Below are 26,184 nucleotides of genomic sequence, written 5' to 3'. Positions count from 1 at the left end.
TTTTTGGGGACTAGGTTTGGGTGGAATTCGTTCCTCCTCGCCCCACTCCATTGCACAGCCGACTAACGTGAGGTGGAGCTTCATATAGTCTCTAGTTTTCTGGCTGGGCACGGGCCTTTGTGCCAACAAAACTGTTTTAAATATGAGAAATTCACACCGGCATGCGCCGGGGACAGCAGTGTTGGAGAGGAGACACATTGAAATAAAGAGTTCATTGAGGAGAACACGTTGTCTTTCGTATTTTCTGCCATAGGCATTCATTTTGTTAAAAAAAAAAAAAAAAAAAATTGAAAATATTGAAAATTTTCTAAGTATTAATAAAATCGATAATCGATAATTGATCGTTAATTCTCACCGATTATCGATTTTGGAAAATTTTCAAAATGAACATCCCTAGTATAAACGCAAACCACAGCAATAACTGGGGGGCAATCAGATGTCTGGCAACAGCTTTGCTAATGCTCAGTGTTTCCCATACGTAAAGGAATTTGTGGCGGGCCACAAAAAGATGTTGACCAACATTTTTTTTTTTTTTTACAGTGCACCTGAACGCAACATGCAAGATACCCGCTGAATAAGTGTCCAATAAATGTTCATGTCATTCTGGCCAATACTTCTGTTATAGCATTTCAGTATGGAATATGGAATATCTTTCAATAATCTATGATTTAGCTGCTAAATTGTCAAATACCGCCATCTGCTCGCTACCCAGGCACTTATGTATGTACTTAACCTAACTAACTTAACCTAACTAACTATCCGGCGTGCACAACATTGTCAGCCTAAACTCCGGCTGACACCCCAAAAACCTACAATCCGCTACAGAAAAATGTATATTGTTTGTTTATTAACTGGCCCCTCGCCTCCTATCATTTCACGAAAGTGGCAAAGCAAGTTGAGTATCCCTGACCTATAGGGAGAAATTTAGTTTGTCATTGTAAACCCACAGCACAGTAATGATGACATGTTCTTCATAGATCTAGCCTTTTAATTTTGCTCTTAAGCTTTCTCAAAGTACACCAAATTCATGCATTTTACTTTAAAATGTTACAAAAAAAATCTCGCGGGGAGACATGCCCCCGCACCCCCCTAGGGGGTCTGCGGTCCCCCACCACAAATGCTCAAAATCCTGTGGGAAACACTGATGCTGATATTTTTCTTTTACTCTGGTAAGGATTAAGACCCGTCAGGCTTTCTGTCTTTGCTTGTTTGAGAAAGTGATTCATACGATGGATAGAGATTAACAAGATAGGATAGCTAGATTCATGAGATAATTATTCAAATATAAATGATCAGAATGACGGATCAATAAAACAAGATGGATAGATTAAAAAAAAGTACTTACTGTAAACTTTTCGTCCCTCTTTTTCCTAGAAGCAGAAAAAAAAATCTTTAAGAATGAGAACACCTTCAATTTACAAACATGAAGCATGTCCTCGCCGTACACCATGACGTGCAGCATTCACATGGGAATAACCAGATGAACCATACGTGAGAATGTGATCAAGATGAACCTACACCAGATGAACCATACATGAGAAATGTGGTATATTGTCAAATAGGGCTGGGAATCTTCACGGGCCTCGCGATTCGATTACGGTTCATCTGTCAACCGATTTGATTCAACGATGCATCTCGATACAGCTCAAAGTATCTCAGCTCCAAGTATCGCATCCTCAATTTGATATAATTACTGCACATGGCTACTTTTTCATCAATTAATACAGATAAACATAAACTCCCTTTTTTAGAAAGTGCATTAAAATCTGAATCAACATCAATTTTAAACGGATACGATTCATCTGTCGATTCGATTCTTTAATCTGTCAACGATTCTATGCATCGTGATGCATCTTATAAACGATTCATTTTGACACCCCTATTGTCAAATCACTTGGTCAATGGTTAGCAATCAATGTAATCGGGGTGTGCCATATCGTATTGTTATCTAGGGGTGTGCCATATCGTATTGTTATCTAGGGGTGTGCCATATCGTATTGTTATCTAGGGGTGTGCCATATCGTATTGTTATCTAGGGGTGTGCCATATCGTATTGTTATCTAGGAGTGTGCCATATCGTATTGTTATCTAGGGGTGTGCCATATCGTATTGTTATCTAGGAGTGTGCCATATCGTATTGTTATCTAGGGGTGTGCCATATCGTATTGTTATCTAGGGGTGTGCCATATCGTATTGTTATCTAGGGGTGTGCCATATCGTATTGTTATCTAGGAGTGTGCCATATCGTATTGTTATCTAGGGGTGTGCCATATCGTATTGTTATCTAGGAGTGTGCCATATCGTATTGTTATCTAGGAGTGTGCCATATCGTATTGTTATCTAGGGGTGTGCCATATCGTATTGTTATCTAGGGGTGTGCCATATCGTATTGTTATCTAGGGGTGTGCCATATCGTATTGTTATCTAGGGGTGTGCCATATCGTATTGTTATCTAGGGGTGTGCCATATCGTATTGTTATCTAGGAGTGTGCCATATCGTATTGTTATCTAGGGGTGTGCCATATCGTATTGTTATCTATATATTGTTAGTTTATTATCATATGGTCAAAAACTCATATCGTGATAACGGCAATATTCCGACTTGTTGATGTAATGACGTCACACCGTGAGGCTGCGTAACTGTGTGACGTACAAACATGGCTGAAAGTGGCTCAGCAGTGGAGGGGTTAATTCCAAAAAGGGGAGTGGCTTCAGTAGTATGGAATTGGTTTGGTTATAAAAGAGCATGTACAACAAACCACAGTCATATTTGAAGGAATATTGTAACATTTGAAGGCAAACTGTTCCATTCATGCTGACATAAAACTGTAAGGGCACGTTCACATCATACGCCGAAGCAACGCTCAACCTACGCTGAACCCACAAGTTTAATTTCGGTGTCCTTGTTAACAGGCGAAGCCTCAAACGATCGTTCAGGATTCAGTCCTATTTTCCAAGCGTGAAGCGTGAAGCTGCCAGGCATGAAGTCAATGGAAGCTGTGGGCGGGGTCAAGGCGCACCGAGCGAGGCGCAGAGGAAAAGAGAGTGCTTCTGGTGTGACTGGTTAAACTCCACTTCAGCTCTGCTTATGTTAAGTGCCAGGTGTGAACACACACTAACATTTATTTTGTTGGAATTGTATGTTCTTGGTTTAAAAATACATGCTACCGCATGCACTGGGACGCGTCATCAGTGTTGTTAGCTGGTGGTCGTAAGGTGTTTCGGTCTCTCAACATCATACACCCTCGCCCAGTAGACCCAGCCGAGGCCAATAGACTACATGCACAACTTCTTTACTTCCTGAAATGAGTACAGCTTCTTTATTTCCTGTCCTACACTATTGGATGAACTGATTAATCAGGTGTGCCTGATCATTGTTGTGACTGCAGCACACCTGACATTAATCACTTCATCCAATCCAATAGTGATGACAGGAAATAAAGAAGCTGTACTAATTTCAGGAAGTAGTGGAGTTGTGCATGTAGCCCATTAAGACCCCGACCCGATCCCAGAAGCAGCCGCTCACGGATCAGCCTTCCTACTCCGTCTGCAACGTTGCCCGCGGAAGGGTTGATCACGCCCAATCCGCTGCAATAGAGTTAGTGCTACACCGCAGTATTGTAAGACCCTTCGGTGCATGGAGGGTCTCGGCCCTGTGGGTGACTCCAGGCCGGGCTCCTCCTACGTCTCACCAGACCCTCCCGGGGTAAAGGCAATCCTACCACGGGCAGAGAGGACGCCTCAAGAAGGCCTGTGCGCTGCACGTCATTCAGCCTGCGGCGAGCACCTCGCTCTAGCCTGAAGGACCCCAGGCCGCGCCGATCTTTGCACAGATTTTCAGGAGGCTGATCCGTAGCGTTTGTGGATTTCTCCCTCACGAGAGAGCCAGGATGGTGTGCTAATTCCACTCTGTGCCGGATGCCGTCTCTCCGACCGTCAACTGTCTCTCCAGCTTGTCACCTTGTCACTTAAGCCCTTTTCCCACATGCGTACCGGAAAATTACCTGTAAGTCAATATCGGACATTTCCCTTCACACTTCGGCTCGCGCATGTGGGAATCTATCAGCGAAATTGCCTGTATGTGGGGGGGGGCGGCACTGCAGAGCGAGTGGGGGAGTGACGTGTTGGCAAAACTCTGAATGGTGAAATAAGTTTGCTTGTTTATCCGTTCACCTGCATCGCGTTGAAGCACTTTTTACAGACTGGCTTCATTTGATGTGTCCAGGCTTGCCTTCGCTGTCGGCAACGTAAGCAAAATACTTCCACTTTCGCTTCATGCATTTGCCCTGTCGGGCTGTGACTGAAGGAGGAGGACGGACTGTGGCCAGAGAGCGAGCAGAGAGGAGAGGGGAAATCAGCACAGCACACCCACACATGAAGCTGACATAGGCTACTGCTCTTATTATCACAAGATCATTTCGCCAGTTTGCTTTAATGTGCGCGAATGATTAGATTATGCCCGCTGGAACATTAAGCAACGTGTGTACACCTCGCCCATGAGAGTGTCGCGGAAAATGACTGCACCCGTTTCTCACTAGTATCCGCTAAAGCGCATACCGCTCTTCTGACAGGCTGGAAAGTGGTGAAATCTCCGCGACGACGGGGTCGCGCTTATACCGGCACGGCGCCTTTCTCACATGCAGGCATTAGACCACGTACCGGTCATTTTGCGGTACAAAGCGCATGTGGGAAAAGGGCTTTAGTCTATTCCTAAGTGAAATTAATAATCAAATATTTTTCAGAATTTTGTCATATCGTCAAGAATATCGTTATCGCAGAAATACCCTGAAATATCGTGATATTATTTTAGGGCCATATCGCCCACCACCACAACGTAATATATATGCACCTGTACTGCAGAAGAAAGTGATTTGTGGTGAATGTGTATTTGTAGAGCGGCGTATGTATTCTTATCCTTCATGAAAAAAAGTCTATTGCATGTCTTGCCCTGCATTTAAGTTCCTGTTTTTGTACCGTGTCTTATTTCTTTCTTAGTTATCAATCAGGCTATTTACACCTGGCGCTAACATGCGTTTTCTGTGATCAGATTGCAATCAGATTGTGTTTTATCACTTGAAATGCCAGGTGTAAACACCCCCAAAACGCATTCAAGAAGGATTGCAATCTGATCGGCCAAACCACCTCCGGAGGTGGTCAGGGATGCATTGTGTACACATTGAACACAAGTGTAAATGCAATGTGTCCTCTCAATCTGGATACAGCAACTTTATGCGGATTGAGAGGACACCCATTTCTGCAATGTGATTGCAATCAGATTGCAATCAGGCTGAAGTGATAAAATACAATCTGATTGCAATCTGATCACAGAAAACGCATGTTAGCGCCAGGTGTAAATGGCCTCAATAAGTCTCTGCATCGGTGTTGAAAATACAAAATCTGGTGCGTTGACTGTAGCCTAATTGGTGAACAAACATGTTTGTCCGCTGCATGAGCATACTCATACAGGTGTAATATGGTATGTTCTTTCATTAGCACTGTGCAGTTTGATTTGTTCACGAATGCTCCAAACCAGTAGGTACCAACAGTGAACTTTACTCATAAAAGGACATTCATTTCTTAGTTTGAAGATTTTGATGTTCAATGTGATTTACTACATTTAGATTATTCTTCACAGTCACAAATATCAGAATACAGTATAAGATGGCAGATCCCAAACCTAGCCTGTGTTATAGGTACAACAAGGTACTAATATTGCACCAGTAACAAGCCCAGTGTAAGTATAGTGTGATATTGTACCACAGTAGGCCCTGTAGGGCTGCGTCATGGTACTTGTGGGATGGACAAACTGTAAAAAGCGACGGTACAGACCTTCCTCGGCCCATGCCAAGGGAGTAGTCTGTGGTGATGGGCTCGGCCACACGGCCCGTGCCCACGGCGTCCCTCCGGGGGAAGGCCACGGTGGAGGGTAGCCTGGCGCGGGGCTGGCTGGCGGGGAGCCGCGTGGGCGGGCTGCTGCGGACCCCGTTCAGGAGCCGCTCGCTGGAGAAGCTGGGGAACAGGCTCGGGCTGTCCAGGAGCCCCGAGCTGCGGTCCGCTGTGGGCAGCATGGCCGGCCTCAGGTGAGGTTTACTGTGATTCCTGCAACGATCGGAAAGCACACTTTGATTCAACAAGTGCGATAGGTCTTTATTTTTCATCAAGATGTTTTAACACCTGTTTATGGCCGATAAGTATGAAATGCAAGACAGATTTTGCAACTCAAATTAAGGTAAAAAAATATATATTCTGAAACGGTATAGCAAATAGTTGATCGACAAAATTAGTTGATTATAATTTTGATAATCGCTTAAAACGTTTTAGTCATTAACCAAGTAAAAACACAAAAAGTTTTTTTGGTAACAGCTTCAGAAATGCTCAAATTAGCTGCTATTCTCGGTTTCATATAATTCATTTATTATCAAATTAATAGTGTGTGTGTGTGCGTGCAAGCAATTTTAAGAATCACTTTGGATTCAATCAACTTCTGATGGGCATTTGTCATTATTTTTCCTATTCTATCAAAATCACTCATAAAAAACAGATTAATCGATAATAAATTATTTTGCAGGCCTAAAATTAAAACAAATGAAGGCCTAGTGTATCAGAACATGAATCTGTGTTTAGACCCATTCCTCACTGGGGAAAAAACAACTTAAAGGGATACTCCACTTTTTCGGGAGTTTAGCTCATTTGCCACATCCCCCCCCCACATAACCAAGATACACCATGCCTTACCGGCACTGTCCGCACAGTTTACAGTGAGCTACAGTCATGAACTTAGTATCACCATAGATTGGAGGGTAATGGTACAGCTGTTAGAAATCTGCCAAAACACACATCTCATCTCACGGCACCAAAATACCTGTTGTGCTTCGGGTACTCACCACACAATGAAATATTAATCCAAAACGCACATAATCGGTCTTTTTGGAAGGAAAAGAGGTTGGCGGCCATGTTTGGAAAGTAGTGCCAGCTACCTCTTTTCCCTCCAAAAAGACCAATTATGTGCATTTTGGATTAATATTTCCTCGTGTGGTGAGTACCCGAAGCACAACATGTATTTTGGTGCCGTGAGATGTGTGTTTTGGCAGATTTTTAACAGCTGTACCATTAGCCTCCATTCTATAGCGATACTAACTAACTTCACGACTGTAGCTCACTGTAAACAGTGCGGACAGTGCCGGTAAGGCATGGTGTATCTTGGTTATGTGGGGGAGGGGGATGTGGCAAATGAGCTAAAAAAAAGTGGAGTATCTCTTTAAGAAATTGGACAGTGTTTAGACACATCCAGGGTGAATTCCAAAGTTAATTGAACATTTTAAATGTTAAATGTAACTGTACCCTGAGGAGGTTTTGAGTTCATGATTTAAGACATTCTAGGGCTTTTTCCAAGACCTGCTCTGTCATCCTTAAGAACTGGCAAGTCACATGGCTGTTTACAGACACACTGGCTATTGTGGATCTTGAACCCGTGATCTTAAAAGTGACAGGATACTAACCTGTTCCTGGGCGAGTAGTGTCTGACAGTGAGAGGGGACGTCGTCGCTTTAAAACTGTGTGATGTGGTAAAGCCGTTGATGAACTGGGTGTTGTGAAATGGAGTAACCTGGTAAATAGAAAGAGAAGATGCATCAGCTACCGAAAGTCTACAAGACAAATTTAGGTGGTAAAATAAGGAACAGACTATTGACACCAAGTGCAGGTAGAAAGAGACGGTTACTTCCTTAAATTGACACACAACTCAGTGAAGTGAAGAGCTTTGTTTCAAAGAGACGTTTTGTTTTGTTCCACAATTTTACACCTACGAAAATAATCTTCAGCGCTACATTACAATTATGGCACTTCAAAAAAAAAAGAAGCATAATAGACAAATGAAATTCTCGGTTGACAGAATTATGGCACTTTTAGGTCTGAGAATCTATAGTAATATTATAGATGTTCATTGTTCAATAACTATATTATAGTCAAGTCAAGTTTATTTGTATAGCACATTTCATACACAGAGGCAATTCAAAGTGCTTCACATAAAATGGTTGACAGGAAAAGAAAAGAAGAGAATAAAATGGACATTTAAAAGCATCACAACAAAACTAAAAAAAAAAAAAGAGTATAAAAAGTGCATCCCTTATTATAGTTATTGAACAATGGACATGAGGATTGTTATCTCGTGTTTTGGAAATTAATCCTTCAATTTATTAAGCCTTGCACTTTCAAGTCTCTGGCGCGAACACTGTAACCTGACGATGGCAGATGCCTTGTTTTCACATAAGCATCTGGGAACGAGTCGCTCAGGAAACCATTTCAAAGGGCATGCACTTTAATAATCTGCACTTTAAACTTGAGAGGATTGTCGCTCCTATCCACTGATCCACTCACGCATAATAGTTACTTTTTATTCAACTTGCAGAATACCTGTCCAGGTGTGACCGGTGGAGGCTGCGCAGCCACACCCGTGCAGTGTATCAAGTGTAAATCTTGCGTTCTCTGCACAACCAACCCGTGCAGGCTGGCTAGCGCGTTGTTTGTTCCCCAGCCCCATAAATGTCATAAGATTTGTCGAAAACAGCCCCCCACCCAACAGGTACAAAAACATGAACATATGTGTTTGATGTACATAGGAAGAACTGACACGATCGAATTTTGAACCCCGTATTTAAAAAAATATCCCAATTTCATTCTTCCTGGAGCTGCAGGTCTCTCCCCTGACAGCTGCTCACCTCAAGATCTGATTCGCGCGGTGGAGGCTGCACAGCCATTGTGCAGCATGGCCAAGTTGCGCATTCGTGAATTAATCGGCAAATAATCGTCCTTAATTAACTAATTAAAAAGCCGGCTCCGTTAGGTCACCTGCAGGGAGGCTCTTTAGACTTCCTGAAGGTTTCAGGCCTATCGCACGTAGAATGGTGCATCTGTGGCCGAACAGAATTCTGCTCACTCACACACCTCTCATTCTTATTATATAGGATAATATATAGGATGTCTTTTTGACCTATACTGTCCTGTATGTTGTTGGTGTGATTTGTTACGGGTGACTGTTTGTCAAGCTCTTGCACCCTAATTCCAATGTGGTTTCTGCTGCAAATGGTAACGGACAAAAAAAATAGCTGGCAGGTGATTGCATGAACCGTCTGTCTATCACGGGGTCGCCCTGGCTGGCGTCACACCAAAGCCCGCCCGTAGCGCTCTCACAGGACGCTGATTGGCTGGCGTCACACCAAAGCCCGCCCGTAGCGCTCTCACAGGACGCTGATTGGCTGGCGTCACACCAAAGCCCGCCCGTAGCGCTCTCGCAGGACGCTGATTGGCTGGCGTCACACCAAAGCCCGCCCGTAGCGCTCTCACAGGACGCTGATTGGCTGGCGTCACACCAAAGCCCGCCCGTAGCGCTCTCACAGGACGCTGATTGGCTGGCGTCACACCAAAGCCCGCCCGTAGCGCTCTCACAGGACGCTGATTGGCTGGCGTCACACCAAAGCCCGGCCGTAGCGCTCTCACAGGACGCTGATTGGCTGGCGTCACACCAAAGCCCGGCCGTAGCGCTCTCACAGGACGCTGATTGGCTGGCGTCACACCAAAGCCCGCCCGTAGCGCTCTCACAGGACGCTGATTGGCTGGCGTCACACCAAAGCCCGCCCGTAGCGCTCTCACAGGACGCTGATTGGCTGGCGTCACACCAAAGCCCGGCCGTAGCGCTCTCACAGGACGCTGATTGGTGGAAAGTTCTGGGGAACCACTGGTGGTTCGGATTCAAACCAATAGATTGGAGCGTGGCAAGATGGATTTGACCCCAAAGCTCAAATCTTCCTGACAACACATTGAATTGTGAACCTCATATTGTGCCTGGTTATCGTGAGATAAGGAGATCCCTACGGCAATTCCTAGCAGTAATTGTGCCTCGACTTGTCAGGACCATAGCCTCGTTTTTGCAAAGAGAATGGTTTGTAATAGTAATCAAAATTGTAGAGCAGGCATGTCCAAAGTCTGGCCCGGCGGCCAATTGTGGCCTGTGGAGCGATGTTAAACGGCCCTCGTCTTGTCTCTGAAAATATACTAGATGTGGTCCTCCACACAGTATTGGTTAATCAAGCAAGTTCACTTTGCGTTTTTTTTTCCCCCGTTCACCTCATCAACGTTGACAGCTACCATACAATTTGTAGACAAGCACCAAGTAGGAACTACGCAGGCGCAATGTTTTCAGATGGTAAAAAAATCCTTAAAGGAACACTGCCCATTTTCACCCAGCTTTGTATCATTAGAACATCAGCAGTATATCAGAAAACTGTAAACTGTTTTGAAGTCTGTCATTTAATTTGACAGTTATTGAGTTTTAAAGCAGCTACGAGCAACTTTTTCGATTGTTATTAAACAGTATAATTACAATATTGATGCATCACATCTTACCTATAATAGTAGCTGAGACCAAAGCCGTGTCAATCGGAGATTGCTCCCTTAGGTGATTATTAAGTCTGTGTCTGTCTAAACTCGCATCAACAGGGGGCTCTCTCTCTCTCTCTCCTACCGCCGGCCCGGCTACACCCGGAAGTGAAACGCGGAAGTGAAACCCGGAAGTGAAACGCAGCTGCCTGCCTACGCCGTTTGCGCTGCCTAGCAACATAACATAAACAATGTGAACACCACGCATACTCTCGGGAACATCTCTCGTTATATTCTAACAGGTTTTTTGGAAGTTATTTTGTGGTTATGGCTGAAGTGGCTGCTGCAAACCGTTTCATTTCACTTCCTGATCTTCCCTGGCCACAGACAGACTAACACTGGCCGATTCACTCTTCAAGCGAGACTTCAAGCGAGACTACTCTGCGTTGGTCTCGTCGACTATTAGAGGTAAGATGTGATGCATTGATATTAAATTTATACTGTTTAATAACAATCGAAAAAGTTGCTCGTAGCTGCTTTAAAGTGTGGACCAGTGACATCACTGGTCCACACTAAGTCAAATGAATAACTCATTAACTCAAATCAACTCTCAATAACTGTCAAACTAGATGAATGATGAATAGTTTGACAGTTATTGAGAGTTGATTTGAGTTAATGAGTTATTAATTTGAGTTAGTGTTGTATGTGATTTTTTTTTATAACCCCCAGTATGATGCGAGGAGCAGCTGGCCCCCCCGGTACCTTCACATTATCTAATCCGGCCCGTATTCAAAAAAGTTTGGACACCCCCTGCTCCTCACCAGTGTGGGGTCGATGAAGCTGTGCGTGGCCGACCAGGCCTGCTTACCAGTGTGGGGTCGATGAAGCTGTGCGTGGCTGACCAGGCCTGCTTACCAGTGTGGGGTCGATGAAGCTGTGCGTGGCTGACCAGGCCTGCTTACCAGTGTGGGGTCGATGAAGCTGTGCGTGGCCGACCAGGCCTGCTTACCAGTGTGGGGTCGATGAAGCCGTGCGTGGCCGACCAGGCCTGCTTACCAGTGTGGGGTCGATGAAGCCGTGCGTGGCTGACCAGGGCTGCTTACCAGTGTGGGGTCGATGAAGCTGTGCGTGGCCGACCAGGCCTGCGGTGTGATCAGGCTGTAGAGGGGGAACTGCTGCTGTGGGCTGTACACCGGTGGGATGTAGTAGGACGTGTAGCGCTGCTGCTGCTGCTGTTGCTGCTGCTGCTGCTGCTGCTGCTGCTGCTGCTGGCCGTACGGGTTCACCTCCACCGGCCGGTACCCGTTCTTTGGCATGAAAGTGTTGATAGCGATTGCCTTGGCCTTGATCCGCGCCTGGCAGGGAGAAGCGGAACAGGAAATTAACGCCACATGCCCACGTGGTTGAACAGGAAGTTAACACCACATGCCCACGTGGTTGAACAGGAAGTTAACGCCACATGCCCACGTGGTTGAACAGGAAGTTAACGCCACATGCCCACGTGGTTGAACAGGAAGTTAACGCCACATGCCCACGTGGTTGAACAGGAAATTGACACCAGATGCCCACGTGGTTGAACAGGAAATTAACACCAGATGCCCACGTGGTTGAACAGGAAGTTAACACCAGATGCCCACGTGGTTGAACAGGAAGTTAACACCAAACGTGGTTGCGTTTCTTTGAGTTTTATCGCCTTTTTTGTTGTTGCTGTGTTCATGGCCCGTTGTTTGCTGTTATGTACTGTGTGACAAAACTAACAAAGAGAGACGCATTTTGCTTGATTTGCACCAAACACTAATAGGGTTTGGCAGTAGCTGGTGGAGGTTTTAAAGATATGAGCCGCTCTGTCGGAAAATAAGCTATTTACAGGACGTAAATACAAGCATTTCACATGCCCCATATTCCTCATTTTTAGCTATCAATCAAAACTTATTGTCGTTTCTGCTGATGCTAATCAAACCGAACTTCTCAGGGTGACTTAAAAATCATATTTAAAAATAAAAATAAAAATAAATATAATATAAATAGGTTGTAACACAGGTTGTAAAAAAACTGAATTCTCCTTTAATATGTCTCCAGTGTCCACATTGAGATCAGACTGCGATCGCATCAGGTAAGCTCCATAGCGTAGAGCAGTGGTTCCCAACCTTTTTACACCAAGTACCACCTGAGAAAGTAGTTGGCTCTCCAAGTACCACCATATGACCGACGTTAAAATACAGTCTATTCAGCTATGCACAGTTCACGCAGGAGGCAAATTTATTCCAACCTGCAGCCTATGTGCAACCTGCAGCAGCTGCACTTGTGCTGGGTTGACTGCTGTCTTCACCTCCTTGTGCTTCATCATTGCTGCTCTCCTCTACTACAGCTCTTTTATGATTCCCTCCCGTTTTGATCCACTTTAGCATCCCTCCTCGTCTTTGTTCACCACTTGTGTAACCATGCGGGGCGGGCAGGTAATTGTGCATGCGCAACAGGTATAGTGTCCGTCAGAAACAAATATTTGTTTCTAAATCTCAAGACAACAAAATAAACCTCAATTTCAATGATCACAAGTTTATTTTCATTCGTAGTATTATTTTGATAGATAAACATGTTTTACAATTGATTTTAAAGTTGGGTTTATTCATAATTTAAACATTGGGATTCCAGGGATCAAGTACCACCAGCAGGGGGGGGCGCAAGTACCACCTACCTTGAGAAACACTGCCAATAATATTAATAATTATTATTATTATTTCACTTTCACATGTTTGAAAACTACTACTAATGACCACCATGGATTTTGCACAAAAACTAAAAAAAAACTAAAAAAAAAAAAAAAAACGTTTTTTTTTTTTTTCACAGAGCCTTCCAAGTACCACCAGCAGGGGGCGCAAGTACCACCTACGGTACGCGTACCGTAGGTTGGGAACCACTGGCGTAGAGCATCAGAAACACAGCAGTGACTGACAAACGAGGCAGATACATTTAAACTAGAGCCCGACCGATATATCGGTGCACCGATATTATTGGCCGATAACCAATATATATCGGTATCGGTCGATATGTTGGCCGATATTGCAGACATTTTTTTATTTTGTAATTTTTTTAAGTTATAGACAGCATGTTGTGTGTATTTGATATTTTTTCTTAACCATTTGTTCTATTTCTTGTAATTATTAAAGCCCCAATCATTAATTCTTTACTGTAATATAAGATCTTTTTAGTCATAGGACATGGTAGATTGACTTGTCATAGGGAGAATCTCGCCTTTATTTATCCCACACCGCCCTCCATTGGCCAGCCCTGGGACTAAGCAGTTTGCCGGCCCGAGGCAAGATGCACGCATGCGCTCTACAGCGGCAACGTTGTGTTCCTGGAAACCAGGAAGTAACTCCATTCGGATTTGCTACGAAAATGATGTTTCACGGAACCATGGATTATTATTTCATCACGTGGCGAGTACCCGATGTCACAACATGTACATAGAGCTTTCTGGCGCTGTGTTTTGTTGACTTTGAATGGCGATATCGTTATCGATACTATTGCTCCCAGAGGGCGCAGTTTCTCCAATAGCAAAACTTGGAAAAGTTGCTGAATGGGGCTTTAAATTCCCAGTGAAGATTACTGTTTCATTGCATTGATGTCATTTTGGACAATAAAGTTTATTGGTAAGCTGTAAAATATCCTGCCTACATTAGATATCTCAAGTCATGTCAACTCATATCTTTGTCAAGTGTTTGATTTTTGAGGGATCATTGCAATTATTTTTTTTAAATATAATGTGTATATAATATAAGAAGAATATCGGCCGATATATTGATATCGGAAATGTTGCACTCCCTAATATCGATATTGTGAGTGAAATATTTACATCCATGATCCACAGTATCCGCCTCAAAAATCCTGTATCGGCCGGGCTCTAATTTAAACATTTACAAAACTTTGCATGAACTACTTTATACAATAAGTGTGCCCTGACCACATGACCACCTTCGACCCTTCCTAGAGGGCTGACCTTCGACCCTTCCTAGAGGGCTGACCCTGGGTAGCTACTGGGACGTAAGTCGGGGCCTGGCCAGCCGCGGCTGGGTCACCTGGGCGAGGGGGTATGATGTTGCGAGACCCGAAACATCCTATGACTCCAGGGTACATCACTGAGGATACGTCCCAGTCGCATCCATGCGATGTTTTCTCCTTATTGGTGTGAAGTGTCTAATTTAAATACCTATATATCAAAGAATGTATATGTACAGTATTAGTGTACATATACATTATTTGATATACGCATACCGGTATCTATATACAAAGTATATATATGCTGTATGTATAAATAAGCCACACAGGATCATAAACAAAGGCTTAAACAGATATATTTCCAGATATTGCAGCATTATTTACTCTTCAATGTGAACGGGTCTGGAGGCAATTATACCATTATTCTACTGCTACATTATTACACTAGGTCTGTAACAGATGTACCTTGCTTTATTCATCTGCCTGTGTTGACAACTCTCTCTGTCTAATAGGGGCCTTGACCCCTTCCTGAACTCCTGAAGCCCTAACAGCCGACTTCAGGCTGGGGAAACGACCTTGACGAGTCCTGTAGTAAACCGTTTTGTTCGTCTTTCATCAGGATGAACATGCTGTCTGTGAACGCACGCCCACGTGCACCTGAAGCGCCCGATAAAGAAGGCAGGCAAACGGTTCCACTTTGCATTATGTTCTCTGACTTTGCTGGGGACATTTTGTGTCCTCAACAAAATGTCTTTTATTCAAGCAAAACCACACGGCACCAAATGTGCATACCGTACTAGACATACAACAGACTGTAAATGATTACAAGTGACTTTACATAGATATAAAGTTACTACAGCTTCATATATCTGGTCATTTCTTAAGTGATTTGAAAGGAAATTTTCATAAATTTGTGGAACGACTTAAAAGTGTGATGTAGGGGTGTCACGGTACACAAAGGTCACGGTACGGTACGTACCTCGGTTTTGGGGTCACGGTTCGGTACGAATACGGTACGGTACGAAAACGGGGGGGGAAAGCAACAAATCCCAAATTCTGTTTTTTTCCCTTTGAATTTTTCTGAATTCTGCTTTTTACGCTAATTTTACCATCAGAAATAGTGTCTTAAGTGGGAATGAATAAATGTTTTACTCTAGAGCAGTGATTTTCAAAGTGTGGGGTGCGCCTCCCTCTCAGATGTCTGTATTCCAGCTGTTTGACAGGGCAAAGGGATTTCCCCCCACTTTAAATCATTATTGTACACAAGTTTGGAAACAGAGCGCATGTGTGGAGTAGCCTAATACTCCCACCAACCCCTCCCCCTGTTGTATTTGTTTTATGTAGCATTTGCTATTGATTTAAGCACTAATTTGGAATCCTATCTAAAAGCGGCCACTAGGCGGCAGTATTTCTTTAGTATTAGTATTTCTTTTCAACGTCAAAATAACTACATGTTCAGTAGAAGAAGAATAAAACGGCAGAAGAAGAACGACGTTAAGATTGACAGCAAGCCTGTTACTAGCCTGTTAGCCTTTTGTTTACCATAATGATTACGTTCGGTCATCTAATGGATTATTGGAACATGACAAGGAGTCATCCGCTCTTCCTCATCGCATCTTGCTCGTCATCCCACCCGATGTAAGTTGCTTGTTTACAAGTTAACAGCTTTGTCTGGGTTTCCATCCACCTCTGGATATTCGCATTTACCCAAAATGCGAATATAAACTTGAATGGAAACACCAGAAATTCGAATAAAGGTCGAAATATCGCATAAATGTTTTTACGCTTGGAGGGGGTGGATTTATCAGCGTATCGACAGTAGGAAGATGCAAACTTTTGCAATGGAAACAGATTTTGCGAATTAACGATGACGTACCAGATGTGACTTCACTTCCGCTTCATGCTACTCCAGGGGGAAATGGTGGCGATTAGCGCCAGGCAGTCTGAATGAAATTGAATGTAACGTTCGCAATTCTATGTATTAAATTCTAAAAAACGACCCTCAACATTTGGGAAGGCTAAGCCACACAACTAGAACGTTATAATCTAACATCATGCTTTGAAGGCGACTTTACGACGATGAGGACGGTGATCATCACCATCACCGGGTGATGACTCAATCAAAGCAGGTCTCCGCTGATAGAGATCTCTTACAGGCACACAGGCACGTTACGCCTCCTCCTGACGAGAAGCGCCACCGACTGCTCAACCTGCCGACTCCCAAAACTCGCTAAACAAAACTGAATGGAAACATGCATAAATTTGCATTTTATTTTGCGGATTTTCACAAAATTCGCTTGAATTATGCGATACATTTGGATGGAAACCCAGTTACAGTTATGCAACGTTTAGCCGCTTCTTCTGTGGCGTTTAATTCAATTCAATTGTGTTCAAACAGCGTTTAGGTGCTTCTGGATTTGACGTATTCGTCGTGTCGTTTCACGTACCGTAAACTCACGGGACGAAAACATGTACCGTGACAGCCCTAGTGTGATGTCACATAACCTCTCTAACTGAACCTCTTAAGTGCAGATTTGTGCGACGACTCCACTTTGGACCTCAATAATATGGGTTTCTGTGTGACACTGCGCTGAATCACGTATAAGGAAGGCTATCCTTGTCCTGTTCTTCGCTAATAAAAATTCAATGCCCAAGACTTTGCCACTAATGGGAAATTTGGCTTGAAGCAAAAACATAATTACAAAAAAAAAAGAAAAAAAAAAAAGACATCCCTCTGAAGCAAACATGGCACATGAGATAAAACACAGGTAGACCCAACAATCGGGCACATATGAGAATCGCTCAGATCTTCAATCGGTCAGATTTAGCCAGTGGTTTCCTGAAGTTACGGCCTGATGAGGAGTTACTAAAGCTTGACTATGACCTGATGAGGAGTTACTAAAGCTTGACTATGACCTGATGAGGAGTTACTAAAGCTTGACTATGACCTGATGAGGAGTTACTAAAGCTTGACTATGACCTGATGAGGAGTTACTAAAGCTTGACTATGACCTGATGAGGAGTTACTAAAGCTTGACTATGACCTGATGAGGAGTTACTAAAGCTTGACTATGACCTGATGAGGAGTTACTAAAGCTTGACTATGACCTGATGAGGAGTTACTAAAGCTTGACTATGACCTGATGAGGAGTTACTAAAGCTTGACTATGACCTGATGAGGAGTTACTAAAGCTTGACTATGACCTGATGAGGAGTTACTAAAGCTGGACTATGACCTGATGAGGAGTTACTAAAGCTTGACTATGACCTGATGAGGAGTTACTAAAGCTGGACTATGACCTGATGAGGAGTTACTAAAGCTTGACTATGGCCTGATGAGGAGTTACTAAAGCTGGACTATGACCTGATGAGGAGTTACTAAAGCTGGACTATGGCCTGATGAGGAGTTACTAAAGCTGGACTATGACCTGATGAGGAGTTACTAAAGCTTGACTATGACCTGATGAGGAGTTACTAAAGCTTGACTATGACCTGATGAGGAGTTACTAAAGCTTGACTATGGCCTGATGAGGAGTTACTAAAGCTTGACTATGACCTGATGAGGAGTTACTAAAGCTTGACTATGACCTGATGAGGAGTTACTAAAGCTTGACTATGACCTGATGAGGAGTTACTAAAGCTGGACTATGACCTGATGAGGAGTTACTAAAGCTGGACTATGACCTGACGAGGAGTTACTAAAGCTTGACTATGACCTGATGAGGAGTTACTAAAGCTGGACTATGACCTGATGAGGAGTTACTAAAGCTTGACTATGGCCTGATGAGGAGTTACTAAAGCTGGACTATGGCCTGAAGAGGAGTTACTAAAGCTGGACTATGACCTGATGAGGAGTTACTAAAGCTTGACTATGACCTGATGATGAGTTACTAAAGCTTGACTATGACCTGATGAGGAGTTACTAAAGCTTGACTATGACCTGATGATGAGTTACTAAAGCTGGACTATGACCTGATGAGGAGTTACTAAAGCTTGACTATGACCTGATGAGGAGTTACTAAAGCTTGACTATGACCTGATGATGAGTTACTAAAGCTGGACTATGACCTGATGAGGAGTTACTAAAGCTTGACTATGGCCTGATGAGGAGTTACTAAAGCTTGACTATGACCTGATGAGGAGTTACTAAAGCTTGACTATGACCTGATGAGGAGTTACTAAAGCTTGACTATGAACTGATGAGGAGTTACTAAAGCTTGACTATGACCTGATGATGAGTTACTAAAGCTGGACTATGGCCTGATGAGGAGTTACTAAAGCTTGACTATGACCTGATGAGGAGTTACTAAAGCTTGACTATGACCTGATGAGGAGTTACTAAAGCTGGACTATGGCCTGATGAGGAGTTACTAAAGCTGGACTATGACCTGATGAGGAGTTACTAAAGCTGGACTATGGCCTGATGAGGAGTTACTAAAGCTGGACTATGACCTGATGAGGAGTTACTAAAGCTTGACTATGACCTGATGAGGAGTTACTAAAGCTGGACTATGGCCTGATGAGGAGTTACTAAAGCTTGACTATGACCTGATGAGGAGTTACTAAAGCTTGACTATGACCTGATGAGGAGTTACTAAAGCTTGACTATGACCTGACGAGGAGTTACTAAAGCTTGACTATGACCTGATGAGGAGTTACTAAAGCTGGACTATGGCCTGATGAGGAGTTACTAAAGCTGGACTATGACCTGATGATGAGTTACTAAAGCTGGACTATGACCTGATGAGGAGTTACTAAAGCTTGACTATGACCTGATGAGGAGTTACTAAAGCTGGACTATGGCCTGATGAGGAGTTACTAAAGCTGGACTATGACCTGATGAAGAGTTACTAAAGCTGGACTATGACCTGATGATGAGTTACTAAAGCTTGACTATGACCTGATGATGAGTTACTAAAGCTGGACTATGACCTGATGATGAGTTACTAAAGCTGGACTATGACCTGATGATGAGTTACTAAAGCTGGACTATGGCCTGATGAGGAGTTACTAAAGCTGGACTATGACCTGATGATGAGTTACTAAAGCTTGACTATGGCCTGATGAGGAGTTACTAAAGCTGGACTATGACCTGATGAGGAGTTACTAAAGCTTGACTATGGCCTGAAGAGGAGTTACTAAAGCTGGACTATGGCCTGATGATGAGTTACTAAAGCTTGACTATGACCTGATGAGGAGTTACTAAAGCTGGACTATGACCTGATGAGGAGTTACTAAAGCTTGACTATGGCCTGATGATGAGTTACTAAAGCTGGACTATGACCTGATGAGGAGTTACTAAAGCTGGACTATGACCTGATGAGGAGTTACTAAAGCTTGACTATGACCTGATGATGAGTTACTAAAGCTGGACTATGACCTGATGAGGAGTTACTAAAGCTGGACTATGACCTGATGAGGAGTTACTAAAGCTTGACTATGACCTGATGAGGAGTTACTAAAGCTGGACTATGACCTGATGATGAGTTACTAAAGCTTGACTATGGCCTGATGATGAGTTACTAAAGCTGGACTATGGCCTGATGATGAGTTACTAAAGCTTGACTATGGCCTGATGATGAGTTACTAAAGCTGGACTATGACCTGATGAGGAGTTACTAAAGCTTGACTATGGCCTGATGATGAGTTACTAAAGCTGGACTATGACCTGATGAGGAGTTACTAAAGCTTGACTATGGCCTGATGATGAGTTACTAAAGCTGGACTATGACCTGATGAGGAGTTACTAAAGCTTGACTATGGCCTGATGATGAGTTACTAAAGCTGGACTATGGCCTGATGAGGAGTTACTAAAGCTTGACTATGGCCTGATGATGAGTTACTAAAGCTGGACTATGGCCTGATGAGGAGTTACTAAAGCTTGACTATGACCTGATGAGGAGTTACTAAAGCTGGACTATGGCCTGATGAGGAGTTACTAAAGCTGGACTATGACCTGATGAGGAGTTACTAAAGCTGGACTATGACCTGATGATGAGTTACTAAAGCTTGACTATGACCTGATGATGAGTTACTAAAGCTGGACTATGGCCTGATGAGGAGTTACTAAAGCTGGACTATGACCTGATGAGGAGTTACTAAAGCTGGACTATGGCACGATAGGATGCTGTGAGCTTTGCATCCGACTCACTGTATGTACACTGCCTTAGCAAGGCAAAGAACACCAACTGTACCAGTTGTGATGCTGGGAAAAACGATCTCCTGTCGAGCCAAAAGTATTGTTGATACAGAAGTACATGATATGTTAACTAGTAATTAACACCACAATTTTTGTTCTCAACATTTGAGCTTCACTTTTACAACATGCAGGGCTCGACGTTAACTTTTAAAAGTGGTTGCCGGAGGGGCAACCTGGCAAGAGCTTTTGGTTGCCCGAATAAAAATATGGTTGCCCAATTTTAGTCGCTTTATATTTTGAGTAATTAAGATACTATGCAGTCATAAGCCGGCTTAATAATGACGATGTGACAGAAAAGTAAGTATAATAATCTATAGTATAGTATAATAGGCCTATTCAGTGTGCGCACCGGGTGTAGTAGTAGTAATAATGATAATAATAATAATAATAAATTTGTGTCATTTCGTTTTCTAAACAAATCTTATTTTTTGTTTTTATAATGCATTTGCACTAAAATGATTTAACTAATATTTGTGAACTTTCATTTTCATATATTTTTCAACAGTTATTGTTCATATTGTGCTTAATTTATTAATTAAAAGCGTTATTGATAATTAAGTAGCCTACCCTCCTCCAGGCCCGGCTCCAGACCCAAGTTACAGAGGGGGCCTGCCCCTAGCTTGGGGGGGCCAAGCTACCCAAGGGGCATCCGGGGGGATTCTCCCCCGGAAGAAGATTTTGTACATTTTAAAGTAAAATTCGTCAACCTGGTGCATTTGAGAGCAAAATGAAGAGGCTAAATCTGTGAAGAACTACACACATCTCTAATGTGTTGTGACTTTACAAATAATTAGGCCTAAACAATCAATATTAAGTGTATTTACACATTGTGCACAAATTGCATTCATTGTGACAAATTTACAATAGTTAATATCCAGCCAGAATCATTGCAAATGGATGTTCAAAGTAACAGTTAGCAATAGCATTGAGTTAATCAATGCCTAATGACAGCCAGATTCCATGTTAAACTTTAAAACAGAAAAACGGAAAAACGTTTTTAGCAAAAAAAAAAAAAAAAAAAAAAAAAAAAAAAAATTAATGGGGGGGGCAGTTTGTTAAATGGGGGGGCCCGGCCCGGTCAGGCCCGGCCCGGTCAGGCCCGCCCCTAACGCCGGGCCTGCCCTCCTCATGTTCATTCAGGGATACTATGATGACAGTGGTTTGGGGCCCCCACTCTGATGTTGCATAGGACCCCAAAAGGCCCAGAAGCGGCCCTGCAATCCCTCTCTCTCTCACCCCGTATGAGAGGCTGACAGGCCAGGGATGCAAATCATTTCTCAGCACATATACGCGGTGGTAAAACGTTTTTGAAGGATGTCCTGATCGAGGTGTATGTTGTAGGCTTGTTGTAGGCTACATGCTTTGCAGTATAGCGTTATGCTGGAATTATGCTTGAAGTTTGGGCTGTCGCACGGAAATGAGAGACACTGAATCTTGACGAGGAAACGTGTGGAGCGTTTATACACTGTGTGTGGGTTTCTGCTCGCGGAAGTGAGCTGGAGTCTTGAAAACTCCACTTTGTCCGCCCAGCCGCGTCCACGTAGTTACACAATTCGGGGTGTGCACAGCCAGGCGAAAACCGTCTGCACAGCAGCCTTGTGGAGGGGCGCGTCTGCTGATTTAACTCACTTTTCCGTGTGGACACTCGCCGATGCGGGAAGCATATGAGACCTAAGCGCTTGTTGTAGGCTACATGCTTTGCAGTATAGCATTCGTTTTACGTCCCGTTCAAAGACGCACGGGTATTTCACCTCAATGACAATTTCCTCGTCCTTTGTTTCTGTGCGGGGCTGCGGGCGGACGAGGTTCTTCTTGCGTCTTGCAGCCGCTGTGATTGTGTGCGAGCAGCCCCACCTGTCCCAGTCAGTACTCGTTAAACATACCGCACGTGCAGCATGCATCACGTAGGTTCCGACTGGTAATTAGTAACATCGTTTCGATTGTAACAGCAATAAAATGTCACATATATGTCACTCACAACAAGTATTAAAACATTTATTTGGTGTATATTTTGCTGTTTGCTGCTGTACATATTTTGTTGCATGTTAAATCGTGGTTGCCCCTGGGGCAACCAAAGACCGAGAAATGGTTGCCCCATGTTTTTTTTGGTTGCCCGGGGCAACCGGGCAGCCGTTAATGTCGAGCCCTGACATGGTCAAAATGGTTACTGGATTTCAACTTTGGAATATATATAGAGATATATTCTATATATATATATATATATTGCAATATATCATTGACAATGATTCATTTCTCACTTTTCACAAGGAGAACATCACCGAAAAACGATGCCGATTTATTTTGCACATGATCTCACACATATCCAAAATCTGTAAATCGTTTTGCAGGCAGTCATTAAAGTCCCTGGAAACCAGAAATATTTCTTTATTATTTAGCATTTTGAGTTCATCACATCACAGGACCCTATGTTAATAAGCCACCAGCCAAATTTGAACGATGATGAACGTCGCAAAGTATATAAATTTAGGTTTGACAGTCTGGCAAAACTCATGAGAAAATCATTATTTTTTAGAGTGTATTTCTCCCGCGGACTGTGTGGGCGTGTCCCATCTGCAGCAGGTTTTCCGAGAGAGAGAGCGCGAGACAGAGGGGGGAGGGAAACGGAGAAAGAGATCAAGTTACACAGCACTCGCGAGTGTGTGTGTGTGTGTGTGTGTGTGAGCCACCAGCCTGTGTGTCTCTCGCTCTCTCTCTCACTAGTCCAGAGAGAGAGAGAGAGACAGAGAGACAGAGAGAGAGAGAGAGAGAGAGAGAGAGAGAGAGAGAGAGAGAGGAGCGCATGGCCTGAAACCCGACACCTTGCTAATCTCACAAGCATAGCGCTTGGCAGACGGCACACAGAGTGGGAGGGAGACGGACAGCGAGGGAGCGCTGTCACTGGGGGCAAAGAACGGACTTGCCATAGGTGGGTGCGGATTGCGCGCATGTACAAAGGTTATATAGAGCTTATGACGTCATAAGCTCCTGCGTTTTAGCACCTCGCGCACTGCTGTCTTCAATGAGGAAGTACTTTGTAGAATCTTGTAGAAAAGTGGCGATTTTAAGGCTTTGGGTTGAAAGTAATGTATAATAATTTCGGAGGCACAAAATTACTAACATAAGACCCTAAATAACATAGTTAGAACGTTTTTGTGGATTTTGGTTTCCAGGGACTTTAAGTTTGACAGTTATTGAGAGTTGATTTGAGTTCAAGTTGATGCCAGTGATGTCATCATGCACAAATGACATCACTGGCATCAACTTGAACTCAAATCAACTCTCAATAACTGTCAAACTAAATGACTGCCTGCAAATCTGCTGACAGTTTCCAGATATATGAGCGATTATGTGCAAAATGAATCGGCATTGTTTTTTTGGGTGAAGTTCTCCTTTTGTACAGCGTTAGGTAGGTCTGTTTCCATACAACCTACCTTAATTGGCTTCCCCTGGAAGGTCTTCACCTCCTCACGGAGATACTGATATGCCTTTAACAGGGGAAGGGTTACAGCAGAACGTCAAGAATACGTAAAGATTCTGTAAGGTTTTTCTGATTCCGATTCTAAAACAGTTTGGATTTAGCCCATAAGAATGAGGGGGATATTTGACATTTTTAGGTATTTAACAGACACAATAGCTGATTAAACTTCAACCATTCGATCAGCAACATTACAAGCACTCAAGTGTAGTAAGTACAGGTTCAAAACGTGTTTACGTAAAAGACAAAGAATCAGGAACAAAGAGTACGAGTTCAACAGGCAAGCCAATAGTGTGATCAGGTACACGCAGAAGAGATCATGGGATTTATGGATGAGAACAGGTGAAAGTATTACTTTCCACACAATGTCCCTACCTGCTGTGCGTCTGCTTCCGATTCAAAGGTGATGAACCAGTTGTCGTTGTAGGCAAACTCGCAGTTGATGAACTTGGGTAAGTTGTCTCCTTTGAAGAGAGCCTCAACCTCCTTCAATACAAACACAAACACAAACACGGCATGACTGGATCTGCACCAAAACCTTTCAGTCAATATGATACCAAGCAAGGAGGTACGGTGGTGCAGTGGTAAGCACTATCGCCTCACAGCTCGAAGGTCGTGGGTTCGATTCCCACCTGGGCCGATGTGAACACTGAAGGAATGCGTGCCCGTCCGCATGTCCTCGAGTGCCCACCGCCCGGGTGGGGTCGGCAAAATGGCCTTTCTGTGTGGAGTTTGCATGTTCTCCGCGACGCGTGCCTCCCGGGGGGTTTCCTTCATATAGGAACCCCCTTCACAAAAACATGCAACATCCTGGTTGCTTATGTGATTCCTCCTCTGATCGTTAAGGGCGCCTGTTCAGAGGGAGGGGAACTGGTTGGAATAGCGTGAACCTCCCACGTGCTATGTCCTACCGGTGAAGCTTCCTCGGGCAGGTGAAAAGAAGCGGCTGACTTGACTGCCCATGTCTCGGAGGATGCATGGAATCAGTCTCGGCTCTCCCCAGATCGGCAGAGGATGGAGTAGCAACCAGGAATGAGTAATCAAATGAGCACTAAAACGGGGGATAAAATGGGATAAAAAAAAAAATATATATATATATATATATATGATACCAAGCAAGAATACTTGGCTCACAATCTGGCCAAGTATGTACACATACAAGGAATTTGACTCCGGTTTGCGTTGCTCCCAAAGTACTCGCACACGGAAAAAGGTATGCACAAGTTAGTCAGTGGTGGTCCAACGGTTAGAGAACAGAGCTTGTGACCGGAAGGTCGTCCGTTCAATCCCCGGGACCGGCAGGATAAATCTGGGTGGGGAAAGTGAAAAAGGCAGCGCTTGCCACTCCCTCATTACCACCACTGAGGTGCCCTTGAGCAAGGCCCTTAACCCCAACCGCTCCAGTGGAGCTGATCAGTGGACAACAGATCAGACTGTGGTTGTACTGGTCAGCTTCCAGGTGTGTGTGTGTGTGTGTGTGTGTGTGTGTGTGTGTGTGTGTGTGTGTGTGTGTGTGTGTGTGTGTGTGAGAGAATGTGAACAGGGCACTCCTGAAAAAGAGCATTGCTCTCAGTGAGACTCCCCCTGTATAAAGGTAGCTTTAAAAAAAAAAAAAAAAATGCACAGGTACATTTAAACATTTACAAAATTTTGCATTAACTACTATACAATGTGTGTCGTGTAAAGTCTATTTTAAATGTGTTTCTTAGCAGTAACGCTAGTCACTTAAATTAATTTAAGTAATGGAAATCATTTCAATTATTTTCCTTGCCCCACAATAATGAAAACCATGTATTTGCCAGTGATTCTTAACTGCATATTACTCCAGTTTAAACTTTAATCTGTCAACAATCCTTTTGAATTTGAGGTTCAGTATATTTGTAAAAAAAAAAAAAAAAAATCGTTAGATTAATGGACTAATCAAAGAAATCATCAGTAGATTAATCAAGAAAATAGTAGTTAGGGAGAGCCCTAGTGTTTAAACTGGTAAAGTGTCATTTCCATAGAGACACTGCGGAGCACGTCATCATTCAGAAAGCACGCACAAAACGGGGGAAGACAAAAACTCCCCCCTAATCCTGGCGTTCTCCTATGTCGCGTGTTGCACACAAAGATCATATATACGGAAGATGAACAC

At 43.5% G+C, this 26,184-nt stretch overlaps 1 protein-coding gene across 1 annotated transcript in view; it reads right to left on the bottom strand.

The window, feature by feature from the left end:
- The window catches only part of LOC310792028 (la-related protein 4B-like), a gene marked incomplete at both ends in the record, with an annotated part of 116,772 nt that overhangs the window by 5,468 nt on the left and 85,120 nt on the right, over nt 1–26,184 (bottom strand). The window contains 6 exons of the mRNA XM_083653710.1: nt 1,346–1,387; nt 5,826–6,099; nt 7,500–7,606; nt 11,478–11,729; nt 24,004–24,057; nt 24,423–24,533. Of these exons, the coding sequence (XP_083509836.1) occupies nt 1,346–1,387; nt 5,826–6,099; nt 7,500–7,606; nt 11,478–11,729; nt 24,004–24,057; nt 24,423–24,533 (840 nt within the window). The remainder of the gene's footprint in view (nt 1–1,345; nt 1,388–5,825; nt 6,100–7,499; nt 7,607–11,477; nt 11,730–24,003; nt 24,058–24,422; nt 24,534–26,184) is intronic.

Source organism: Poromitra crassiceps, assembly GCF_964638095.1.
Source record: "Poromitra crassiceps genome assembly, chromosome: 17".
NCBI classification, from domain to species: Eukaryota; Metazoa; Chordata; class Actinopteri; order Beryciformes; family Melamphaidae; genus Poromitra; species Poromitra crassiceps.
This window is presented reverse-complemented; position numbering and strand designations above follow the sequence as displayed.